This window comes from Polypterus senegalus, chromosome 2, assembly GCF_016835505.1.
Source record: "Polypterus senegalus isolate Bchr_013 chromosome 2, ASM1683550v1, whole genome shotgun sequence".
Lineage (NCBI taxonomy): Eukaryota > Metazoa > Chordata > Cladistia > Polypteriformes > Polypteridae > Polypterus > Polypterus senegalus.
The window spans coordinates 75414619-75436470 of record NC_053155.1 but is presented as its reverse complement, the minus strand read 5'-3'; the positions used below and the strand labels follow the sequence as shown (position 1 = coordinate 75436470).

Genomic DNA, 21852 nt, shown 5'->3' with positions numbered 1-21852 from the left:
TGTGGTGGCGATCTGTGCCATCACCACCTAATCAAAGCACCGTGATGTTCCTACATTGATGGATTAAAAGCCAGAAGTCTACATGACCATCATCATCAAGCCATTCCAAGAGAACCCTAAATACAAAGAGGACTGTTTTCATTTATGTTAGGTAGAATGCCCAGAGGGGGCTGGGCGGTCTCGTGGCCTGGAACCCCTGCAGATTTTATTTTTTCTCTCCAGCCGTCTGGAATTTTTTTTTGTTTTTTCTGTCCTCCCTGGCCATCGGACCTTACTCTTATCGTATGTTAATTAGTGTTGTCTTATTCTAATTCTTACTTTGTCTTATATTTCTGTTTTCTTTATCATGTAAAGCACTTTGAGCTACATTATTTGTATAAAAATGTGCTATATAAATAAATGTTGTTGATACTGATCATCCTGAAGTTGATACGACAATAGAGATTATTGCTAAATCATCTACTGTTCACTCTAAAACAGATAAGAAAGATTGGTCCCTCTCAAATGAATACCCCATGCTCATTCTTGGTGACACAGACCTGTCAATGATTTCTTCCTTTTATTATTCAGATGTTGAAATAGATGTTTATCTGTGAACCCTCCTTTACCATTTAACTCAACTGTTTAAAAGTACTCCAGTAAATACAACACAGATTATTTTATCTGTTAGATTTCATAACTGTATTTAAGGTAATCAACCCAAAAGAAGGCTGCTACATTTAATTACAAAGCAAACAAGGTCTTCCCAAATGCACACATTTCTTTTCATAATTATAAGTATTTACATCTGTGGCCATTTATTCTTTAAGAAAAGATTCAGTTTTTTAATGAAATTGTAAAAAGTATATGCCAGACCATAAAATCATTACTGCATGATCATTTTGACCCTAAAGTTGGTCCTAAAGATTCCTTGGTGAGGATGCTTATTTTATTGGACTAGTTGATACATCCATCCATTATCCAACCCGCTATATCCTAACTAAAGGGTCACAGGGGTCTGCTGGAGCCAATCCCAGCCAACACAGGGCGTAAGGCAGGAAACACACCTTGGGCAGGGTGGGAGGAAATCAGAGCACCTGGAGGAAACTCATGCAGACACGGGGAGAACATGCAAACTCCATGCAGGGAGGACCCAGGAAGCGAACCCAGGTCTCCTAACTGCGAGGCAGCAGCGCTACCACTGCCCCACCATGCCACCCTAGTTGATACAAATAGGACCATGTTAACAGCTACATAAACTATTATTTTATTCTCCTATCAATCCCTACTGTCCTTATATTAATTTTTGATATGGGGCCAAAATCTTAAATTACTGACCTCGTCTTGAAATGTTAAAATCAAACAACTATTTTCCTCCCCTCTATCTAATTTTTGTTTTAAAGTTCTAATCTTAAAGTAAAAATTGTGATAATCCTAGAATTTGTGATCTTTTTAATGGAACCCTAATGTTAAGTGAGACAATTTAACCTTAATTATAGATGCTTTAGTTTTACATATTAATGAGGCTTCTGTTATAAAATTTGCTTTTCAACCTCTACTGTTTGTTTATATAGAGATGCTGTATTAATGTTACTACTGATAGGCAATGGATCTATGTTAAATAAAAATAATAGGGAACCAAATATTGATTGGATATTATTTGATATTTTCATAGTTTAATCTATTAATAAACAATTGAACAGGTTTTAATATAAAATTACTTTTAAAATCTATATTTCATACACTTCTTGATTATAAGAAATGCTTGCTTTATTTATTTCAAAGAAAATGAAACGATTATGACTAATTAAAACTAATCATAGTGTGCTCATCCTACATATTTTTCTGGTTATATTGCATAATTTATTTTCCTCTAACCTAACATTTTTTTGCCTTTTCAAATTCTTCTGCACATTACTTAGACAATGAGAATGCTGTGCTGACATAGTCTCCTAAATCCTTTTCAGAGATTGATTCCTGTACGATGATGTCTGCCATTTTGCATGTATGTAAAAGAGAGCAGCTTCAATGAAAAGTATCCAATGGTTAGAGTACAGCATTCTATTAACATAAAGCAGTTGGCACTCACTTGCTAGAAAAAGTTTTTTTTCACAGGAAGATAATGTCATTATTACTAAAGTAGCTTTTGAAAACAAGGAAACATACATGTGAGGTAGTTAAGATTATAAGGTTGTGAAGCTAAAGTACTGGAGTGTTGGAGTCCATCATTTATATAACTTATGCAAGTCAGTTAAGTGATTCATGCCTATCTTCTCGTCCATGCCTCAGAAGTAATCTGAGAAAAATTAGTTAAAATAATTTGATTCCAATAAAGGCAATTATTGTGTGAGAAAGAGCTAAGTTGAAATGAAATGTAGGGGGATGATACTGATATTTTTATCAATACAAATGTTAATATTTTTAGTGGACCAGGACTGTAACTGCTTCTGTGAATTTAGTAGGAAGTTCATTACAGACTTGAGCATTACATGTTAACCACCTATGACCTGCGGTATTGTGCCTCAGGTTTTTATACATTTTTTAGTCTATCAAGAATGTTCCTGCTACTTGGTGGCTTTCAGTTTTAACTGTAACACAAAACCTCCTCTCTAAAAGAGCATAGACTTTTCTATGACTTCCTTAATTACAATGTGAAAAATGTTTTTATTCCGACATTAGAAGGAAGAGTATTTGTCTTTGGCATCAAATATTTTAATATTGTAACTGATTTGTTGCACATAGCAACAACAAATCTGATTATTCTCCTTGTAATGTTTTGTAATCATACTTGTAACATTTTATAATCATATTTTTCCCTCTTTGATCAGAGGTCTGATTGGGCGTAGCTGGGCAATGGTATTTGCAAGTGGTGGTTACAGAGTGAAGATTTATGATATCCAAGCTGGCCAAGCACGGCGTGCTCAAGAAGATATCAGGTATGTAGGGTAAACGGCAGTATGTCTCCATAGTGTTAGAAAATGATAAACTCCTTATATTGAGGGTGGCTCTCTACATTAAAATCTTCTTGTTTTTTTTTGTTTTTTTTTTGTCTTGTCCAGGGATGGCACATTTAATGATAAAGAGCAATCCTAAAGATTTATAAATATTGAAACATAACATGACATTCTCAAAGATATTTAATCTAAATCAGGGTCACTTGGGGGTATAGCCTATCTTGGCAACACTGGCAGTAAACTAATGAACAACCCTGAACAGGGTGCCTGTCCATTGCATGGCCCAATAGTCATAATACAGTTAAATCATCTCATGTCCCTTCTTATACAAGCCATTGGTACTGCACTTTACTGAGCTGTGCAGCAGCAGAAGCAGCACCAGATCTGTAGCATGAAGGTGTATGTATGTTTACTTATGGCACTGAATAACTAGTGAATTGGTGTAATAACACAACATATTGGCAAGCTGTCATATGGTGAAATCCTGACTATTTTTCTTGCTATTTTTTACATTTCTCTCTATGTGTATAATGGTTTCATTCAGCATTAGAGAAAGACTCTTTAGAAGCAAAACATTTTTCTTCAGCTTCACAGATTAAGATGCATTTTTTCCTGTAGTTAAATATTTTTCATATAAGCCCATGGTTATACAGTACATTATTCATTTTTGTTCATATACCTCCTGTTTTCCTTAAGGTGTACAGTCTACTTTATGGCTAGATATTTGTAATGAAACACGGTATGTGGTCTTTGCTTCATTAAAATTAACAGTTTTGGCTGTGACTTTAGTTTACTGTCTAATCTTGGTGAACAGGAAATTAACAGACAAAGTGTAAAAGTTTTTATAATAATGGATTCCTGTTATTTAGCTAACGTTTAGTTAGTCCTACTGTTTCACAGGAAATTCTAAAATGTTAACATTAAATAGACAACCATCCAAACAATTCGTATTAAAAATACCTACTGCCTAGAAGCTAGGATATGTTTAAACCATTAACTGACACATGATCAAGTCAGTCTAGAGACTGGTCCAAACAGAAACTGACTACACAAACTATCATTTGAACAAATACATTTTGGTTCACATGTGATGTGCTTTCTTTGAACAGTAGAGGGTAGTCTTTGACAGAATTTTACTCTGCATTCTGTTGAAGTCTTCTGGACTTTGGTGTATATCACTCATAAACAAATATAAACCATCCTATTAATATTAATTTCTAGATAAGTAACTTTTTATCCTAAAGACAGCATTGCAGATCTGGCTTTTGAAGGTCTAATGGATGCTATTTGTCCCTATCAGGATATCTCTGCTTCCACCTGCCGGGCTGCTGCTCATTGATTCTCTCTCTGGTGTCCTTGGAAAATGTAACTTCAAAGGAAGCATCTACAATGATACAGCATATCATCCCCTGCTGTTTTTTTCCTTCTTGCAATGCAAGATAGAAGTTACAGTTGTGCTTGAAAGTTTGTGAACCCTTTAGAATTTTCTATATTTCTGCATAAATATGACCTAAAACATCATCAGATTTTCACTCAAGTCCTAAAAGTAGATAAAGGGAAACCAGTTAAACAAATGAGTCAAAAATATTATACTTGGTCTTATTGAGGAAAATGATCGAATATTATATATTTGTGAGTGGCAAAAGTATGTAAACCTCTAGGATTAGCAGTTAGTTTGAAGGTGAAATTAGAGTCAGGTGTTTTTTAATCAATGGGATGACAATCAGGTGTGAGTGGGCACCCTGTGTTATTTAAAGAACAGGGATCTATCAAAGTCTGCTCTTCACAACACATGTTTGTGGAAGTGTATCATGGCACGAACAAAGAAGATTTCTGAGGACCTCAGAAAAAGAGTTTTTGATGCTCATCAGGTTGGAAAAAGCTACAAAACCATCTCTAAAGAGTTTGGACTCCACCAATCCACAGTCAGACAGATTGTGTACAAATGGAGGAAATTCAAGACCATTGTTACCCTCCCCAGGAGTGGTCGACCAACAAAGATCACTCCAAGAGCAAGGCGTGTAATAGTCAGTGAGGTAACAAAGGACCCCAGGGTAACTTCTAAGCAACTGAAGGCCTCTCTCACATTGGCTAATGTTCATGTTCATGTTCATGTTCATGAGTACACCATCAGGAAAACACTGAACAACAATGGTGTGCATGGCAGGGTTGCAAGGAGAAAGCCACTGCTCTCTAAAAAAAAATTGCTGCTCGTCTGCAGTTTGCTAAAGATCACGTGTACAAACCAGAAGGCTATTGGAAGAATGTTTTGTGGACGGATGAGACCACAAAAGAACTTTTTGGTTTAAATGAAAAGCGTTATGTTTGGAGAAAGGAAAACACTGCATTCCAGCATAAGAACCTCATCCCATCTGTGAAACATGGTGGTGGTAGTATCATGGTTTGGGCCAGTTTTGCTGCATCTGGGCCAGGACGGCTTGCCTTAATTGATGGAACAATCCAACCAACCAACCAAACCAACATCTCAGAGTTGAAGCTGTTCTGTACGGAGGAATGGGCTAAAATTCCTCCAACCAGGTGTGCAGGAATGATCAAAAGTTACTGGAAACATTTAGTTGCAGTTGTTGCTGCAAAGGGGGGGTCACACCAGATACTGAAAGCAAAGGTTCACATACTTTTGCCACTCACAAATATGTAATATTCAATCATTTTCCTTAATAAATAAATGACCAAGTATAATATTTTTTTCTCATTTGTTTAACTGGTTTCTCTTTATCTAATTTTAGGACTTGATTGAAAATCTGATGATGTTTTAGGTCATATTTATGCACAAATACAGAAAATTCTAAAGGATTCACAAACTTTCAAGCACAACTGTAATTCTAAATGCCACTATCTCTCTCTGTCTCTCTTTCTTGTTTTCTGAGGATCCTTTTGGGCACTACATGCCACTTTTGCCTTCATAGTGATGAATTATTGTATATTTTAGTTTTCTAATCGACACATTGTTTAGAAATATACTTACCTATGTGTGTTTGCAGTTTTAGTCTCTGTGGATTTGGTGAAATCTTTGGTTACTTTAGTAGCTTGTTTATTATTTGACAGAAACAATAACAGTCAGTATAAACCGGTACAGTTTAGTTTGATTGAGTTTGGCTGGAGGGTGTTAAATTGTAACAAATGATTACAAGATCTTATACATAAATGTTTCTGCCAGTAGTGCCAAGAACATACTTCAGTGTGTCCTCCTTACCTGTTTAACTGGATTTTCTTCATTTTAACTGCAGAGTACAAACGATTGGATTTGTGAGGAAGGTACATTTTAATACAGATCCTAGAACAATTTGTTTTGTCAGTCTACTGCCTTGATCAGTCTAGTAACCTCTAGATTTTGCTATATATTTATATTTTGAACATGTATGTTTTAAAAATAATAATTCAATGTTTGCTACAAATTTTTTAATCATGAGGAAAATAGATTTTCACAAAAGCTGAAAAACTTTGTTATAGATATGTGTTAATTTACTGCTTTGTTCAGTCTAGTAAATTGTTTCAGTTGTTAATTTTTACTGCTTAAAAGTAATAATTCAAAGAATTTCTATAAAAATTGTACCTGGGGGAAATTGTTTAAACATGCAGGATGCTTACACAAGAAATCACACATAGCAGTTACAGCATGCTGATGCAAATGTTGTGAGGGATTTATAATACAGGCATTTTTACATATTTGGTGCTGTTCCTCAAATTTATTGCATATACTAAATCCAGGTATTTACATAAATATTAATTATATGTTGTAAGACATGGCCAGCAGCTCAACCCGGCTGGAACGCCCCTGCGATGGAAGGATAGGGGAAGGCAGATTTTCAAGGACACTACATCCCCAAAACACGCAGGGCATCTTGGGACTTGGAGTTCAGTTTCTCAGCCCTGTTGGGTACCATGGGTACTGCCAGAAGGAGCCATGACTCATCCATAGCCCGGAAGTACTACCAAGTCACGTGGACGGGAGCCCTGAAATAAATTTCTGGGCTGATTAAAGAACTTTAATTCTCCATCTGATCCGGAAGTACTGGCAAGTGACATGGACGGAAGAGTAGAAGCACTTCCCGGTCAAGGACTATTTAAAAGACTGTTGGAGACCCAGCAAGTGAGCCAGAGTTGGGAGGTAGAGGACAGAGCTTATTGGGAGGGGTGGAGGAGTGATTTTGAGAATTAAATATTATTGTGTTTATTTGTTTATTGTGGATGAGGTGCTTTGGGAACTAGTATTTATTTAAAGAGAAGAAATTAAACAACTTCTTGGTGCTTTTAAAAAGTGTTGTCAGTGTCTGTATGTCAGGTTAAGCACTGGTATAGCGCCATCTAGTGGTACAATGTTTTAGGAGGGAAACTTCAAAGGACTTCTGTATTTTGCTAAATTTATAGACAAATAAGTAGAATTTATCCACCTATCTAATTAATGTTGATGTAATTTAAGTTGTATTTGGCATAATTGAAAAATACATCCCAGTGTTATTAGCCTAAGGTAATATTATGTTTTCCAAAGACATACTGGCACCATATCTAACTACGCAGGATAATTAGAGGGTACAATTTTCAGGATTCTTCACATATTGAATATGATCTGATAAAACAAAGCTTGATAGGGAAATTAAATTATCAAACATATGTTGCAGAATTTAGTACTGTTCTGAGATCAGTAGTTTCAGCAGCTGAAATTAAGTGTAAAGACATATTAATGGTGTTACTGTATTTCCTGAATCAGCTGAATATATCCTTTATCAATAGAGTTAAAGCAGTGTCTGTGGAATGCATGGGTTGAAAGCCATACTGACGTTTAAAAAAAAGGTTTTTAAAGAAATATCCAACTTGCACAATAATAGTTTTCTGTAGAACCTCACAAAGGAAGGGCAAATTGGAAATTGGTCCATAATTAAGAACACTCATATCTGAATCTGTCTTTTTAGTAGTTCTCCCACAATGGCTGCTTTGACGAAACTGGTTGTGCAAGTAATGCAAGTGAGTTTTAATGAGTTGGAATTTGGTCTACGTTTTCTTTTCATTTTGGAAATCAGAAGCAAGATCTTTCCCATCATCAATTAAATTGTTTTAAGGTTGTAAGTGGAAGGGGTGATGTGATAAGATATAGTGATATTAGATTTGGAAAAGGACTGTTCCATCTGTAATCTTATGTTATTTGTTTATTATTAAAGAAATGCATAAAATCATTAATATTAATATTAAGTGAAATTAAGTCAGTTGTTTAAGATTTCTTATTTGTCAATTAGCTGATTTTCTGATTTTTTTCTTCTGAATAAAAGTCAAGAGTTATTACTATTTTATCTATTGAATTGGAATGGCAATAAGAGGCCTTGTAAATACTTTCAATCCTTGCAGACTGATAATCTTTCACCTTTGCTGATTTCTGTAATTAATTGGTTACTAATTTAAGATGATGTGTTCTGTTTAAGCCAAACTGAACATTTTTCCCTGTGATTGTTTTTTTTAAGAGGAGCAGCTTTATCCAATGCTTATAAGATGATGGTATGATAAATGTATGTTATACGTTTACATGTTTACAAAAACAACAAAATAGATAAAAAGATCAAATGGATGCTGTTGTCAAATCCAACATTTATAGTGATATTGCATGCTATGTAAATGTTAGTATGGTGTTTAGTTTTATTTCATGTTATTAACATGTTACTAGTATGTGAACTTAAAAATGGAGGCATTAGATTTGGTTTCTGGCTTATTTAGTTGTCCTTTGTGTACTCAAAATTAGAAAAATGCTCAAAACTTGATGGAAGGAGCAACCAAAGGGAGAGACCTGAGAGCTGATGTAGCAGGAAAAAAAGCAGCATTAGCTATGTCTGTGATGAAATTAATGAGAATGGACCTCACAGATGTTTATTTCCAAGAATACTTATAGGGTGAAATGAGTGATATGCAGTAATGTGTAGACATTTTTACAATTAAGTAAATTTTTTATCAATCTCATTAATTTCATGATAGACCTCTTATTATTGAGAAAGCAGTTGTACAAATTAATGTTGCAAGAAATATTGTAATTCTGTAACAGGACAAAACTAGATACCACAAATGTGAAAACATTAACATTACAGTTGACATTTTGCACATGTTCACACATCTAACATGATAAATCTTACTTCTTCTCACATATAATCTAATAACATTTCCAAACTTTAAAAAACCCTGTAATTCTACAGCATATTTGCCTGAACATCCTTCCATCCATCCATTATCCAACCCGCTATATCCTAACTACAGGGTCACGGGGGTCTGCTGGAGCCAATCCCAGCCAGCACAGGGCGCAAGGCAGGAAACAAACCTGGGCAGGGCACCAGCCCACCGCAGGGTGCACACACACACACACATACACCAAGCACACACTAGGGACAATTTAGAATCGCCAATGCACCTAACCTGCATGTCTTTGGACTGTGGGAGGAAACCGGAGTACTCGGAGGATTCAACTGATATTATAATTTCCCTGTTATGCACTCTGAATTTTACCTTGATGAAAAATTATTTTTAGCGTTGTATAAAACATACCATACATCTAGGAGGCTATACATGCAGTGATTGATACACTGGAAACACACCCACTAATTTAAAAGTGGACAGTTTTTTGTTTACCATTAACACATCAAAGATGTTATCAAAGCTGAACATCATAGAAAATAACAAAAATGTTCTCTGAAGAGAGTAAGATGATGCTACAGAAAGAAAATGCTAAAGTTGTTCTTGTGATAGATTTACATACATTGGTTTAAATGGTTTCACATAAGACCAGTTTATCATGCAGCTAATGGACATTTTTGACTAACCTAGAAGTTAGCATTTTGAGGACATTTTGGCCAAGTACAGTATTAAATGTATTCTGTTAAAATATTGATATTCAATGACATTTTTTCTTTCATGCAAGAAAGTAAATCTCAGTTTTCCTCTGATTTCTTAAAGTGTTGTAGGTATGTTTGATGCTTCTAACACTCAGTATGGCTGCTAGCTGCAGTTTTAACACTAGACATTATTGTGAAGAAGAGGACTACGTCTGAAATATATTATCTGTTATTATATATCTGAAATATATAATTAGTCATTTTTTTAAAAGTGCGTAGATGCAATATGCTTGTCCTAACATAAGAGACACCATAAATGAGTACCTCAGCAGCGTGAGTGTAGAGTGAACAAACTTCGCTTTACAGCAGATTTCAAAATTTAAATATTTATTAACAGTTGAATTTTTTTATTAATAATAAATATTACTGAAATAATAATAATAATATGACAAGATAAACAAACAAACACCAATACATACCCAGAGTAGGCCAATTTAAAGTTGTAAGTTATGTGATAAGTGGTCCATGGTACTGTGCTGATTTTTAATAAATAATCTGGTCCCACAAGACTGTAGGTTCTATTCTGGTGTGAGCGTGTTTCACTCAGAAGACGGCTGTGCGTGCCTGCCTGATCACAAAAACACATGTGAGTTAGTGCGTCAGACAGGTGCCCCATTAGGAGCATTGGTATAAGAGAAGCCTACACGGGTTGTGGGAGAAAAAAGACAGAATAGAAGCAGAGCCGTGAGAACAGCATTTGGGTGGAGTGGCAGGACGAGTCAGCCAGAAAGGATGGAAAAGCAGTGCGGTCATTGGTCCTGTGTAGGAGCAAAGGATTGGTGTTCTAGAGATGGAGTCCTCCCACTGAATAGTTGTAGTGCAGTGGGTGCAATCAAGGTGGCATCCTCTCTAGGGATCCGAGGAATGCCGGAACGAGCGAGACGGAAGACGAGAGGGCAGTCAAGACGGGGGTCAGGTTGGTGTGCTGGGGAGAGGAAGAGGGAGTTGTGTTGGGCTCATCTATGTGTAGAAGGAACATTGACCCGATGACTGTTGGTTTTTATTCTCATTTTAAGTCTTGCGGTTAAACTTACAGATTTTAACTGTTTTATTGGATTATGTATTTCTGGAATTTTCAAGCACTGCTTTTTTTTTTTTTGGTGGTTTTAATAAAACCACTTTGGTACCTTTATGCACCCAACCCTTGCCTTCTATGAACCAACTTCTCTCTGGCCACTCTTCGGGGGAAACTTTCCCTTGTCTGTGTTTTTTCTCTGTGAATACATGGCTTTCAAATACAGTATACTGCAATGCACAGGATGCAGCAATATTTTAGCCTACCGTTGTGAAAAGGTAATTAGATTTGCTATATCTGCCCTTCTGTCTTCCCTTTCTTGAAGTTTGTAGGCAAACCTTCTCCATTCATTTTATAAAAGAAAAGGGTGATTTGATAGTACATTACGAATATTGGAATTACTGTTGAATTCTTCACCATTCCCTACATTAGACATGGCATTCATACAACTAGTAAGAAATGTTACATAGTCTCTCAGAGCTGTGCCATCATTCTGTTTTATTTGAGGCCATTTCAATGCTTTCTCTAAATATGCGTCTGCTTTCTGGCTTCTGCATAGCCTAGCCTTGGTGGCATTCGGTTACAGCCCTTAACTATGTTTTGAAGGGTACCTCTGGTATACTGTATTAAATAATCTTATCTTATCTTAAGGATTATCTAACATATTGCCTACAGCATGATCAAAAGCCCTGATGAAGTCTGAGTAGGCCAATGGGTCACCAGAAAATAAAGGGACTTGTCTGTGTGGTACTTCAGTATGCAATGGAAGTGATTCATTTTGTTTATTTCTTTGCTGGGCTACCATTCTAACGATCAGCAACTGCCTTCTGAGTTTTGGTTTGCTTCTGCATGAGATGACGTATATCATGCAGGTCCTGAGTGCTGGCACCTGCTTTAGATGTTGGCTGCTTCTGCCTTTCTACTTTGAGCTTTGCTTTACACACTAGAGTTATTACTGTAAGGTCTAATTTGGCAAAATGTGAGAGGCAATCAGTCACTGGACATGGGATGTTTGCCAGAAATATGTTTCTGAGTGAATGTCTAAGATTGGTCAAAGGGTTACATGTCTTATGCTAATTCAGAAAGGAATATGCTGGTTTCATAACATTGTTGATTCATTAATATTTCTTTCAGCAGTCTTACTTTTAATTCCTTACAACCAAACCAAATGTTTAGGTGCCTATGAACCCAAATGTTTGAAAGACTCCACTCATCACATCACATCGTCTTTTTTGGATTATCAGAATATTATATATCCTCAGAATTCTGCCTCCAGGGCTTCTGTGGGGCCATTCTTGCATATGTGAAAATCTTGTAGAGCAACATTCTCTTAGTTACTTACTTTTGAAGGTATTTACTTATGATACATACTAATTTAGCCTATAAGCGTAAGCAATTTAAGAGCATTTTTCAGGTTTTTCAGTATACATAGTTTAATTTACATAACTGTATACTGAGGTTTTGAAAGAGAAAGAAGGCATCATATGAAAGGTTTAAAAGCAACTTAAATATAATTTCATTTTATGTAGTATCATAAGATGCTTTATATGATAATAAAATTAAAATACATTATCACAATTAAACAAATGAACATTTGAAGGACCTTGGAAGTATATCCAACCTAATTTGTCAAAATGTGCTATACAAATCCTTATATATGGATTTGATATGGTATAAAATTGTAGTTAGGCTATATAAGAGTAGTCAAAAACACAATGCCATGAGATGCTGTACAGACTGAGCAAAGCTACTAAAATAATTGTGAAATGAATAATTTTGTGCAAAGCTTACAGTTAGCAAGCCAAGTTAAATCATGCTTCTTTAAGAATTGTTGTCAGTAAGAATTACAACATTGGCCTTATGAGGTTTTGGATTTCACACTGATTAATTTTTTTTACCCAGTGGGAATTTAGTTTTTTTTTTTGTTTTGTTTTTTTTACAGAAGCTTATCGAATAAATAAATAAAAGTATAGATAAACACGGACGGCACGGTGGCACAGTGGTAGCGCTGCTGCCTCGCAGTTAGGGTTCGCTTCCCAGGTTCTCCCTGCATGGAGTTTGCATGTCCTCCCTGTGTCTGAGTGGGTTTCCTCCCACAGTCCAAAGACATGCAGGTTAGGTGCATTGGCAATCCTAAATTGTCCCTAGTGTGTGCTTGGTGTGTGGGTGATGTGTTTGTGTGTGTGTCTTGCCCAGGGATTTGTTCCTGCCTTGCACACTGTGTTGGCTGGGATTGGCTCCAGCAGACCCCAGTGACCCCGTGTTAGGATATAGCGGGTTGAATGATAGACTGACTGACTAGACAAACACCCACAAACACACACACTATCGTCTGAACACTTGCCAGACAAGGAAGAAAGTTACCAGGACCAGGCAGTTCCATTCACAGTGAGGCATTATTCAGGTCTGCTGAATGATTCTTTAGCTGAAAGTAATCAGTATTAGTGTGTCAGAGAGAATAAGCAGCATTGTTCATAATGGCAGTCATTTTTGTTTTAATTTTCTGCTTTGCTGCTATCTCCAAGGTATCTGTAGTGCATCTCATAACTTAGCTCCCTATTAATTAGGTTGTTGAATTAGTGGGCCTCCCTTGAAGTGGTGCTATCAACCCATCACACCACAGCATAGAAAAGTGCACAGACCATAACAGAGTTGTAGAAGTTGTGAAGCAGTCACTACACACATTAAAGGAACACATTCTCCTAAGAAAAAAAGTCTGCTTTGACCTTTCTTACATAGTTCTGCTGTGTTACAAGACCAGTCCAGGCTGACATTGACATGGACCACCAAGTACTTGTAGGAATGGACCACCTGTACATATACTCTTTGAATAGTGACTGGACATAGAGGCTTTTTTGTTTGGTGAATACCAACAATTAGTTCCTTGGTTTTCCTGATGTTCAGTTGAAGACATTTTTTCTGCACCAAAACAAAGTTCTCCACCTGACCTCCTATATTCTGCCCATACTCCCCATTATTGCCCCCATATTGCTATACCCCATAAGTGCAGAATCATCTGAGAATTTCTGCAAATTACATGACCTGGTGTTCTGATATGATATATGATATTTGTATGAAAAAATATATCATCAGATGAAATACCACTTTTATTTTCAGCTATATTATCAGCTTTTTAATTGGATAATTCGGCAGCAATAATACAGTTGAATGAGATACTCTCTCAATTCATCCAAGCACACTTTATCTTCTTTAATATTATATAAACAGGACCTTCTCTATGAAAAGTTAAAGTACAAATTAGGTTAAAAATACTTATAAAAATTTGGGATGCAATAATGGGAGCCAATACTAGAATCTCATCTGTGCTTATGATAACTTTGTATTAAAATAAAAGAAAAAATACTAAATTGCTTTTTCTAAAACATTTAGCAAAGAGATGAGAAAACTTCAAGATTCTGGATTTCTGAGAGGCTTGCTGAGTGCAGAAGAACAGACAAGCCTGATTAGTAGCCATGATGACTTGAAAGAGACTCTTGAAAGTGCCTTCTTCATTCAGGTTAGATATATTTCCCTTTATGACTGATGTTTGGTTTAAGATGACAATTACTAATTGTTTCTGATGAATGAAGTGTTTTTGAAATATGTTTATGAAGTTGAATAAACTGTTTGACCAGGACATAATGTGCAAACTGTTCTCTGCACGTACATGTATAAAATATTCCACCTGATGTATATATAACTGGATTTAGGATTGGAAGAGCAGTATATCATATGTATAATTATATATACTACTATACAACACACTTCTCAACTGACAGGTTCTAAGGTCAGTACAGGTGTATACTGTGCATTAAAAATGCACAGTCATTAAAACGTAAACCTTTAAATATACAGAATGGCTTAGAGATAGCTGTTTTCTTACCTTTTGCAGGAACAACATGATGTGGCTTTAAATCGTTTTCATGTGACTTTGCTCTTGTTTTGAGAGGTGAGGAAGGGATAATCTTTCAGTATGGAATGAGTCAAATAATTGCTTATTGTGTTTATGTTAATAATATCTACAATAGCTGTAAAATAACAACACTCTTCTTGTGCTATAGAACTAATTTACCCATAATTTTATTTTGAAGTGTACAAACATATTTCTCAATTGATATGATTTGTTACTGTTTCCATATTTTAGTTTTCAATTTTATATTTGTCTTTTTTATTAACTAGGGGACTCTGCCCCTGCTCGCTTCGCTCGCCAAACCCTGTAAAAAACCTGTAAAACTTCAGTAAAAACAATTTTTTGAATTAACTTTTCGTCAGTATCGCATTGAATTTTGATTGTGTTTGGACTTACATTGTGACAACGCAACATATAACTGCCCATGAGTGAATATCGTTTCTTTCTCTCTAATAAATAAACCAACTGTTTTCGAATGTTTGTCCCTGTGATTTGTTAATTGTCACAGCAAAAGCTATTCTAATGAGAAACTGTAAACGTTTTAATACGAATGGCATATCAAGATCTGCTTTGGTGTCTAATGTTATCCGTAGAAGATGTATTACATTACCTTTCTTTGTTGCCTGTTAAAATTTTACATGTCAGAGTTGTTCAAACAATTTTGAATACAATTTATCATGTCCTGTTGCATAGCCCATCACTCAGACATAAATTACACAATAATATTACGATACATCCTTCTTTCAACAGTAATTCGGCAGGTGGAAGACCGGACGGTGTTAACAGTTGTAGATATTCTACGGGATATTGTAAGTTGATGTTTTCATCTTCCGCACCAACAGCATCAACTGTTTCAGCATAGACTATTGATACGCATTTAACCATTTTGCCATGTAACCGATTGACAATTTTCATGTTAATTCGTTTGACGTTATCGTTTCTCCGTGCTAGGTTTGCCTGTGTAGTCCTTTCTTCTATTGATAACCCTTCAGGATGGAATTCTTCAATAAGATTTGGCCATAATAAGTCTTCTTTTATTGGGAACTTAAAGTGAGAAAAACATAAAAATTTATATAGCTGACAGTGCAGGAACTGTGTCTGACAAAAGTATTCACACGAATAAGAGGTGAGAGGACTGTGGCCATGGTTGAAAATGGTTGAGAGGAGGGTGGGACTTGAAAAAATCTCTTGGTAATAGTCTTGTATCAAGATTTTCTTTTATAAAAGAGAGATATAATTTATTTCTTCATTTCATTTTCTACTGCTTGTCCAAGACCAGGTCCTGGGGCCAACCCATATATTCATTTCTCCAGCCATACTTGCCAACTCCTACTGTGGGACCCCAAGGAAGTTCCCAGGCCACCTGTGGGATATAATCAGGCCCTTGTTCTTCCTCGTGGCCTCCTCCAAGCTGATCATGCCCATTAAACCTCCATAGGAAGGGTCCAATTCAGATGCCTGGACCACCTCAACTTGTTCATCTTGATGTAAAGGGTCAGTAGTTCCACTCCAAGCTCCTCCTGGATGTCCATGCTTCACACTCCATCTTTAAATGAGAGATAAGACATCCTGCAGAAAAAGCTAATTTTGGCAAATTGCACCAATGATCTGGTCCTTTCAGTCATTACCCAAAACTCATGACCAAAGGTGAGAGTAGAGGCATTGATAGTCTGGTACATTGAAAGCACTACCTTCTAGCTCAGCTCTTTCTTCACTGCATAACTGTGTTTGCAGTTTACCTCATTTAGCCAACTCATGAACAATATTCTGAGGTAATTAAGCTTCTCCACTTCAAGCAGTAACTCACCTTTCACTTGGAAAGGACAGTGCTTATTTTTCCTACTGAGGACCATGGCCTCATATTTGGAGGTGCTGATCTTCATCCCTACCACTTCACACTTGTTTGCAAACCATCTCAATGTATGCTGGAGATCACAGCCCTATGAAGCCAACAGGACCATGTTGTCTGCAAAAAGCAGTGATGTAATTCCAAGTCTACCAAACTGGATACCATCATAGATTAGATAGATAGATACTTTATTAATCTCCAAGGGGAAATTCACATACTCCAGCAGCAGCATACTGATAAAAACAATATTAATTAAGGAGCAATAAAAGCGGAGTGCAAGTTAAAAAATGCAAGGTGGAGAGTGCGAAACAGGTATAACAGTCTATAATTTTGTATTGTGTCAACGTTTAGGAATCCACATTGCTACTCTTGGATCTTAGGTTCCACAACTTGGTGGAGTCTATTTTCCAGTTCCCTGGCATTTTTAAAAATGGGGACCACCACCCTGGTCTCCCACACCAGGGGCACTGCTCCCGAAGATCATGCAGTACTGAAAAGGTGTGTAAGCCCTGGCAGCTCAACAATATCCAGAGCATTCAGCATTTCTGGGCAGATCCCATCCTCCCTCTAGGGCCTTGTCACTGTGGAGTTACTTAATTACCTTTGTGATCTCCCTCAGGGAAATGGGCATTGACCATCAGATTCTGGCTCTGCCTCCTTCTACCACCAGACAATATCCTCAGTATGGGTCAGCCTGGGTGAATCCTTACATTCCCTGTCCAAGTTGCCAGATGATAGATAGTTACTTTCCATGGTCTCTCCAAACTCTTCCTACAGTATATCTGGGGTTTTGCTACCTTGATCACCAAGGCCTCATCCTATTTGGCCTGTTGGTATCCCTGTGCTGCTTTACGAGTCTCCTGTGCTAACTGGATACTGAAGGTCTCATTCTTTAGCCTGATGGCACCCCTCGCCCTTGATGCCAAACATTGGGTCCTTGGGTTGCCACCTTGAGAGGCACATATGGCTTTTGCAGTCACTACAACAATGGATGCTTTGAGTAAGTTGTACTCTCTTCTACTTTTTATATATTTACTAGCCAACCCACGGCATAGCATATGCCGCATAATTATTTATTGATGTGTGAACACTTCCTGAAAGACACAGTTGTCCAAATGGGGAGGGTTTGAGGATACAACTGTCAGTGAATGAAAAGATGGAACTCTGGAGAGAGCAACATACAATTGTCCATGACTGAAAACAGGTTTTGGCAGATACAGGGATATCTTTTTGAAAGTTTTGATATCACACTACTCTACTGCAATGGCCTTTTTATGGGTACATGCTACACTACAGAAGCTTACTGCCACCAATTTGTTTTCTTTTTTTTGTTTGGGTTATTTTTGCAAAAGTATTACATTGTTTAGGACCTGGTACTTCATTTAAATAAAACACAATTACGGGAATAGAAATTAGATAAGTAAATTGAAATTATGTGCTACAACAGGCGGCGACCAGACAATAGAATTTCTCTTTAAGGTGGCGTGGCTGCCTGTCAACTCCATTCGGTTTCTGCCGCAGCTCAAGTACCGATGTGCGAGTTTAAAGGCTTGTGAGGGTCGGGAAGGCACATGACTTGAGTAGCAACCTCTGGATCAGTGAGCGTCTTTTGACACGGGGGCCGCAGCTCATTGCTCGAGACAGAACCCGACCCCGTCCACTCTCCGGCTGTCAAAGCAACTACACCGCCCATGACATTCAAAAGAGCCCAGAAAATAATAAGCAACATATAATGTATGGGCCTCTGCCTCATTTGTGTTAAAGTGCTGCCTTTTCCTAGCGGAGGTTTAATTGCCCAACATTTCATAAACGATATCAGTGTCAGAATATCACGCGATATTTGGTCATCCTCACCTTTCCAATGCAGACACTTCCAAGTTCCGTAGTCTCCGTTGAGCTCCCCTTGCTTCTTCGGTCCGGTCGTTTGCTCGGCGGCTGCTTGACGTTTCGCTGTTGAGCACAGCATTGGCGCACACGACGAAGTAGCGGGAGGTGGCCGCTCAGATTCGTCGTCTGCTAGTGAACGCCCGCCGCATCTCTGGCTCGTCTTGTGGCTACCGTGGAAAAGGTAGGATTGAACCAGTCTTCTTGATAAAGGACAGGATAATAAGACAGTAGTGTATATGAGGGCATACCGATCAGAGTTGGCGGGCGGGGCTCAGTGAGTTGGCTGACATGGCTCTCTGTCTTACTTGCGCTCACTGTCTTGCTTGCCCTTAGTGAATTATATATATAGATGTTTTATAAGATCGAATGGATTTATTTATTTTTATTTAGTTATTTTATTGTGACATAATCTTTTTTGGTTTTTCTTTTTTGTAATTTTCTCTTTGACATCTTGCAAAGCACTTTGAGCTAAATTCTGTATAGAAATAAATGTTGTTGTTGTTGGTGTTGAACACAGCCTCTGCTAGGATGTAGGAAGAGCACTTCTGCAGGTGGAAGTTTAAAATCTTTTGTCCAGATTTCTCCCCTACAATCCATGACCCAGCTCACCACCAGTTGGTCATCTGTTGACAGCTATACCCCACTGTTTACCTGAATGTCCACAAACCTGACAATACGTTTATAAAATAGATCATAAATCTTTAGACTATGGTGCTGTGGTACGAAGTACGCTGATGAGCTACCTTATGTTTGAAAATGGCATTTATCATGGACGAGCCATGCCTTGCGCAGAAGTCAAAAAACAAAATACTGCTCAGGTTTAAATCAGGCAGACTGTTTCTCCCAATATTGCCTCTCCAGATGTCTCCATCAGTTACTTACTTGAGCAGTAAAGTCATCCAGCACAACTATGGGGTCCCCAGCTGGGACTATTTCTAGGATCACCTAGAGGCACTCCAAGAATGCCTTGTGCTTCGAGACGCCATGCAGTGCATAAGCACACACTGCAGTCAGACACCTCCCTCTGTGACCTTCAGTCACAAAGAGGCAACCCACTTGTTCTCCAGGACAGACTCCAACATGGCATCAACCAGGCAGAGGCTCAACAAGATGCCCACTACTGCCAGATACCTTTCTCCTTAGGCAACTCCTGTGTTAAGAGGAGTCCAACCCCTGCTGAGAGGTTGGGTTTCAGAACCAAGTGAGTGGATGGACGTGTACTCAAGCAGATCTAGTTGGTGGCACTCCACCTCACCACCAACTGTGGCTCCTCCCCACTATGAGAAATGATATTCTATGTCCCAAGAGTCAGTTTATGTGTCTAAGGTCCAGTGTGCCAAGACGTCTGTATTTGACCGCCACCCATGTCACATTACATACGGCCCCTATTTCTCCTGCACGTGGTGGGCCCACAAGAGAACAGTCTTGCATCAAAGTTTCAGGCTGTGCCTAACTGGGCCCTGTAGAAGGCCTGGCTGCTAAGCACTCGCCTACAAGCATTACCCCCAGACCTAGTATCAGGCGGAGACCCCGGTAACCCCATACCAGGCAGGGTACTCTTTTTATATTTGTAGTTCTGTATTTCTAAGAGCTGTACATTACTCTTTGTTTGACTTCTCACCTGGGACCAATTTGCCTTGGGACACCCTACTAGGAGCATTTGCTCCAGACAACTCGTTCCCCAGGGTCACAGGAACACATAAACCTCTCCAACATGATAAGGTGGTGATTACCAGAGAGTAATTTGTGTACTGTTACATATACAGTGTTATGTAGACTATCAGTTATATAGATTTTAAGGGTGTTTGTTTCCTTTGCTGCACAAGTATAACCTTAAATGGCCCCCGTTTTAAAAAAAAAAATGTTAGGACAATCAAGGCACTTCCTGGGTAAAGCTGTTTTTGAACCAGTTAGTCTAGTTTTGTCATTTATTTTGCACAGGCTTTATCTTAAGCAGACTTTGAGCTTGATTTCTACAGCTTATTGCATGTTTTTTTTTTTTTAAGAAATGGCTGCCACAGCAGTCAACATACAATATCATTACTGAGCACATTACAGAAGCATAATTAGGAGAACTACAGGTAAATGGTATTTTTATGTAAGAAATAGTTTGCCATGTAACAACTATTTACTTGGCTGCTTATATAATTCCTGGATATTTGGAATTTTTTTTATTCAGCCACAATGGTGAAGCAGATTTTCTATACACAGTACAGTATATGCTATATATATATTGTATATTAAAGTCTTTTGACTAATAGGTAATTTTGTCATTTTCCAAAATTTTTACAATAACAATTTATCAGATTCATCTTCTCACTTAATAATTACACAAATTGATAAATTTAATTTTTATTTTAATATTTAAAAATTTTGTCCAACTTTGAAGAGTATAATGTAAAAGAATAAATTATTAGCTTATTGCCAATAATCACCTCTGGTAAAATGCTAGAGATCTGTTCTTATTAAAACACTTTCATTAGCTGTGCTAATTTATTGTTATCAGCCAAATGCTCAATGTTAAATCATTAAATACAATTTTGCAAAAGGAAGGGAAATATTGTGTCAAGTCAAAGTCCTATGTAGTGTTTATGTGCTTCTTTTATATATCTTTTAGATATCCCTACAGGTCTTGATAAACATTTTCTATTTTGACTATTTGCTTTTGGTTGAAATGAACTTTAGTTAAATTATTTCAAATTCTAGCTTGAGAAAAACAATAAACTGAATTTTAGTATGTGTCTCAGCCCTTTTATGTGGAGGGTCGTATTAAAAAGGAACCTGTTTTTTAAATATATCTAACAAATCAAAAACAGAATGCACCTTATTTAATGTAATAAAATGAACAGCTTCTTGAAGGGCAATGAGCTACCTAATTTCAATGTAAAGTATATACAGTTATACATTGAGATTATAGAAGGAATCTGATGAATATTAAATTATCACAAGCTTGGCTAACTGTGGAAAACAAATCTTGCACTACTTCAGCTGTCCTGCTACATATGTGCTCCAACTACTATTGCCTGACATCCACAAAGTTGAAATCTGGTTGTTCAATACTGATATCATTGCCTCAATGGATGTAACAGGTGCTTGAAGGCTGCAAATTGAATCATTACAGGATTATCACCTATACTTCTATCATGCATAAAGTATATTTGATCAATGGAAAAAGCTTGTTTTTTTGTGTTTGTCCTTTAATGGTATTGTTTTATTGTCAACTGTTCTGAGGTGACATGCAAGTAAGAATTTGATTATACTGTGTATTACGCACATATGACAGTAAAAATGATTTGACAGCTGTCCTTACAATGCAACCTTTCATTAAAATATTTTTTCTGTTACATGCAAGTTACAGATGTACTGTAGCA

The 21852-nt window shown here is 37.1% G+C and overlaps 1 protein-coding gene across 1 annotated transcript in view; it reads left to right on the top strand.

Annotated features, from left to right (window-relative positions):
* cryl1 (crystallin, lambda 1) overlaps positions 1-21852 on the top strand; it is a 158752-nt gene that overhangs the window by 25165 nt on the left and 111735 nt on the right. The window contains exons 2-3 of the mRNA XM_039744005.1: positions 2808-2915; positions 14226-14352. Coding sequence (XP_039599939.1) covers positions 2808-2915; positions 14226-14352 — 235 coding nt within the window. The remainder of the gene's footprint in view (positions 1-2807; positions 2916-14225; positions 14353-21852) is intronic.